This window comes from Wasmannia auropunctata, unplaced genomic scaffold, assembly GCF_000956235.1.
Source record: "Wasmannia auropunctata unplaced genomic scaffold, wasmannia.A_1.0 LD324757.1, whole genome shotgun sequence".
NCBI lineage: Eukaryota > Metazoa > Arthropoda > Insecta > Hymenoptera > Formicidae > Wasmannia > Wasmannia auropunctata.
Genome location: NW_012038133.1, coordinates 10,200 through 15,179, shown reverse-complemented (window position 1 = coordinate 15,179; position 4,980 = coordinate 10,200). Strand labels below are relative to the sequence as shown.

The 4,980-nt window shown below is 30.2% G+C and overlaps 1 protein-coding gene across 7 annotated transcripts in view; it reads right to left on the bottom strand.

Moving 5' to 3' along the window:
- Positions 1-1,582: 1,582 nt before the first annotated feature.
- Positions 1,583-4,980, bottom strand: part of LOC105460300 (ATP-binding cassette sub-family B member 6, mitochondrial) — a 9,094-nt gene continuing 5,696 nt past the window's right edge. For all 7 annotated transcript variants that reach the window (XM_011706731.1, XM_011706736.1, XM_011706730.1 and 4 more), the window contains 6 exons: positions 4,496-4,719; positions 3,952-4,232; positions 3,740-3,840; positions 3,186-3,529; positions 2,946-3,103; positions 1,583-2,005 (listed from right to left, as the gene is read on the bottom strand). In XM_011706731.1, coding sequence (XP_011705033.1) covers positions 1,601-2,005; positions 2,946-3,103; positions 3,186-3,529; positions 3,740-3,840; positions 3,952-4,232; positions 4,496-4,719 — 1,513 coding nt within the window. In that variant the 3' untranslated portion in view covers positions 1,583-1,600. The remainder of the gene's footprint in view (positions 2,006-2,945; positions 3,104-3,185; positions 3,530-3,739; positions 3,841-3,951; positions 4,233-4,495; positions 4,720-4,980) is intronic.

Genomic DNA, 4,980 nt, shown 5'->3' with positions numbered 1-4,980 from the left:
TATTTATGAAATTATGAGATAAAGGTTTTAAATGGCGGTTACACCCGTTACACTTGTGCAAATTTTATTTTCGATTTTTTACCCAAAATAATTAATATGCAAACAAAATAAAAATAGATGCAAAAATTAGCAAACAACTAGCAATCGAATGACGTATTCGAAATTATTGAAATTGTTAGTTCGACAGCTGGCTTCATACCGGTGCTGGTTTCAGCGCCTCTAAAAAGTGGACATTGAACTACCAACTAGAGAGACCAATAAGAAGCATGCTTTCCGTCCAACGCGTGCTTCTCATTGGTCTCTCTAGTTGGTAGTTTAATGTCCACTTTTTAGAGACGCTGAAACCAGCTCAATCGCTATCGCAGCTAAATCGCGGGCATGACCGCTCTCGGTTCTCTCTGACGCGCGCAGTGGAAACGCACCCTAAGATATTTATTTTTGGTACTTAATTCCAAAATCGCGGGATCAGATACATATAAGCAAAAAAACAACCAATTTTACGATCATTCTTTGTTTAAATTTTAAATCATATAAAAAAAAGAATACCGTTACACCAATAAAATTTTCTATATACATACATGCACTCAAAGCGCATATTGATCTATGTGTGTGTGTGTGTGTATGTATATGTGTGCGCGCATTATGTAAAACCATAAAATTGTCAAATTATTAATTTATAAAATTGAAATTTTTTACGTTTCCCAAGAAAAAATACCGAAATCGCTAGTCTGTTAAGTGTAAGCGTTTAGCATGATAAAATATACAATGTTTTAAGAAATTATAAGATTTTAAAGAAAAAAAATACATATAACATTGTAATACATGGATGCGCCCGGTACAATTATAGTTAAGGTAAAATAATTTCCGTATATAACTAATTGCATTTTCTTATAAATTATTCAAAAATATATTGTTTTGCAAAATATAAAAAGCAGTTTCATATTACAATAAGTATACAGTACTATATATTAATAATAAATTTATTTTAAAGTTATTAAAATTATTTTAGGTATTTTATGTCCTAACATGGACATTTATCGCAAGTTATTATTTTGTATGGGGGAAAAACGAACCAAGTGTAGCTGTCGTATCTATCGATGAATCAGGTTGGAATACGGATGAAATATTAGCAAATGAAATAACTCGTTAAAGAACGACAACAGAATGAGAAAGGATGACATTCAGGCACAATACTATTTAGTTTTTTTACAGCTAAATTAAATTTCATATGACAACTTTATTGTATTTATTTCTCAACTCCATCCAATTATAAGTTACAATTGTAATAACAAAAACTATGTCATACTCAATTAAAAATTTTTACATAAAATCTAATGTATAAATAAATTTCTCTTTGTAATCCTCAACATTATGATATTCAAATATATATATTATATATCTACTATACATCTGTCATTTATGTCTCATTCAGAGATTATACTATATATATGATGTGTGTGTATGAAACTAATGATTTTATTAACATTTGTTTATATATTTATTCATATATATATATAATATATAATACTTACATATTTTATAGATATATGTATATCTATATAAAATATAGCGTAAACATTATATACAATATATAATTCTATTATTCACTTTTATTACTAATTAGGACGTCAGTTTCGTAGACAGAATTATTTTCATTCTTGTTATCCTCTTGATTATTTTGAAGCTGCGCTTGCCACATTGCATGATAAACAGTGCTATTTGATGAAATTAATTCTTCGTGTTTGCCTCTCTCAATGATTTCACCATCTTTTAAGACGAGAATTTCGTCCGCGTGAATTATTGTAGATAATCTATGCGCTACAATGATGGTAGTTCGTCCAGCACATACTCTGTTTAATGCTGCTTGTATGTTACGCTCCGTCTGAGTATCCAAAGCGCTCGTAGCCTCATCGAGCAGCACTATCTTTGGCGCTTTTAATATTGTGCGTGCAATTGCGACGCGTTGTTTTTCACCACCGCTTAACCTAAGTCCTCTTTCGCCGACCTAAAAAAAAAGTAGTCACTTAAACGAACATACATATCGAAAGTTAAATTTATTTAAATTGTAAACATAGATTTGTTTGTCATACTTATTTAAAAACTTATTTGCACTTTAAATATCAAATTGAGACTTGCTGATAAGAAAAGGCGTTAAGAGAGTCAGAGATCTAGAGTCTAAAAATTACATTAAGAATCGAATTCAGGCACGCTCAGGGTTGCAATGTTACACAAATTCTTCATTCTAAAATTCCCTGACTTTTCCCTGACTTTTAATAATATTAAAACATTTTATGTTCATTTGATTTGAAAACTATTTGGAAACCGTTAAATATTTTGTTGAGAGAGAAATTTAACACAGCAATGTAAATTACTGTTACTATTGTTGACACTGCTTGCACTTGTTAAGTTGTTAATATTCCTTTATCTTTTTCTTTTACATATGCGCACAATTCTTTTCCTCTGCTTACAATAGAAGAAACATGTAGATTCTTTTTGATAAAAACTAAATCCTGTTTATTGGAATCTCCAACTTGCTATTATACAAAGATTTACAAACTTGAAAGAATTACAAAAATACGAAGTCAATTTTTATTTTATTAATTTGTTCACAAGTGACACAAGAAGTTACAAGTTAAAACAAAAAACAGTTTTAAATAAATTTAAAATTCCAATAAAAAGTAGACAAGTTGAAAATTCCAATGCTCTCAGTAAAGCATTTTAAACCTCTATTTATTTAAAAAGAGAGTTTACATTAGCTAACAAAACTGTATAAGTATGTGATAAACGCATATTAAACTTCTTTAAATCTAAGAATTTTAATTTTTCAGAAAATTTTGTAAAATTCCCTGACTTTTCCCTGATTTCGATGACCGTTTTTAATTTGCCTGACTTTTGCCTGATTTCCAATTTTGTGGCAACCCTGAAGCTAATAGTTTGTAACAAACCTGTGTTTCATAACCATTTGGAAATGTGAGAATCCTCTCATGAATATCTGCATATTTGGCAGCAGCAATTACATCTGCTTCTGGTGCATCGATACGACCATATTGAATATTGTATCTTATAGTGTTGTTAAATAATACTGTATCTTGCGGTACAACGCCTGCAAACCGTAAAATCATGAAGTGACTTATTAATCAAACATTTAATTTGATAATAATGGAAAATGTCTCTAGTAAAGCTACCTATGTTACTTCTGAGAGACTCCTGTTTAACAGTCTTCACATTTTGTCCATCAATTAAAATGGCACCTTGTTCCACATCATAAAAGCGAAATAGTAATCGCATTATAGTACTCTTTCCGGCACCAGATGGACCAACTAAAGCTACCGTTTTTCCCGCAGGAACGATGAAGCTAACGTTTTTCAGCACGAGTTTCTCAGGGGTATAGCCAAACGATACGTTTGAAAACACCACATGTCCATGCTTGACGTCTAACAGTTCGGCTCCTGGTGCATCTATTACTTCTTGTTCTTCCCGAAGTAATTCGAACATGTTTTCCATATCGACGAAATTCTTTTGAATGGCCCTTCAAACAGAAAGAATTATCAAAATAAGTGGAGAGATGAAATTGTTCCAGATGAGATAGTTATAAAACGTGATCAATCGATAACGGACATATTTATATTTATCTAATTTGCAAATTGTTGCAAAAATATGTGATTTATATATCATATATTTCTGCAACAATTTACGAATTAAATAAATATAAATATGTCCGTTTTTAAACATATATTACCTATAATATGTACCAAACCAATTTAGTGGTACATAAAGTTGTATTATGTAACTAGCGAACAAGACGTAGTCGCCAATTGTTAAGCCTTGATGGGCGACGACCTACAAGAAAATTTTTTCATTGTATTTATCATTTTGTTACTATATTTCGTTACTATATAAAAATCATTGTGTTTACAATAGTTGTAACATAATTTTTATACAAGCACTAACCATATGTAAACATAACAGCGATCCAGATAATAATCCACCGCAGACAATTATGTTTTGCAAAGTATTTAAGATATTCAGCGTAATCATTGACTTCCATTCCTGTACTTGGAAATCCAAAATTGCCTTTCTATAGCATTCCACTTCGTACGCTTCGGCACCGTAATACTTCACCGTTTCAAAGTTCAGTAAACTATCGACACTACGTGCTTTCTGCGCATTGTCAGCCAAATTCATACGTCTTTGGAATTTTGTACGCCATTCCGTGATCGCAATTGTGGCAGCTAAATTGACAGACAAGATTATTATAAGAGAAAATTTGACATTTTGCGATTTGTTAGTTTTGTGACAATAAATCTGCTCATTTTTAGAATCTTGTTTACTTGCATCTAATTATAATCTGTTTCCTAAATTCTGGAAATAGCGAATTTCAATGAGCGCAAGATTTCTATTCCATCTTAATAAGTGCAGTATTATTATTATTATTCATCAGTACCAATTATTATTATTATTATTATTATTATTATTATATCATTGTTATGCTTACCGATGTAAAGAACCATTGTTGTAAAAACGATAAGACCAAACCATTTATTAAATGCAGTGATAAAAAACAAAACGGCTACAAGAATATCAATAATGGTCGGTACAATTGAAAAGAGGATGTAATTAAGTAAATTATTGATCGAGTCTGTGCCACGATCCATGATTCTTAATACTTCGCCAGTTTTTCTTCCGAGATGCCAGCGCAAGCTCAATCCATGTAAATGCCTAGAGAGAAAAAATATTTTTACAATTATAAATATTTTATAATTATTATTAATATACATTTCATTAACTCACATTATTTTATATATTTTATATAAATCTTTAATTTTTTATATTATAGAAAATTTTCTTATATTTATAAAACTCATTTCACCAAATATATTGAGGGACAAGCATTGAAGATTATAGACCAAAAATGGTTTAGGATTTTTTTACTTATTTTTTTTTTATAAGACATACCCAATCAGCACACAATATTTTTTA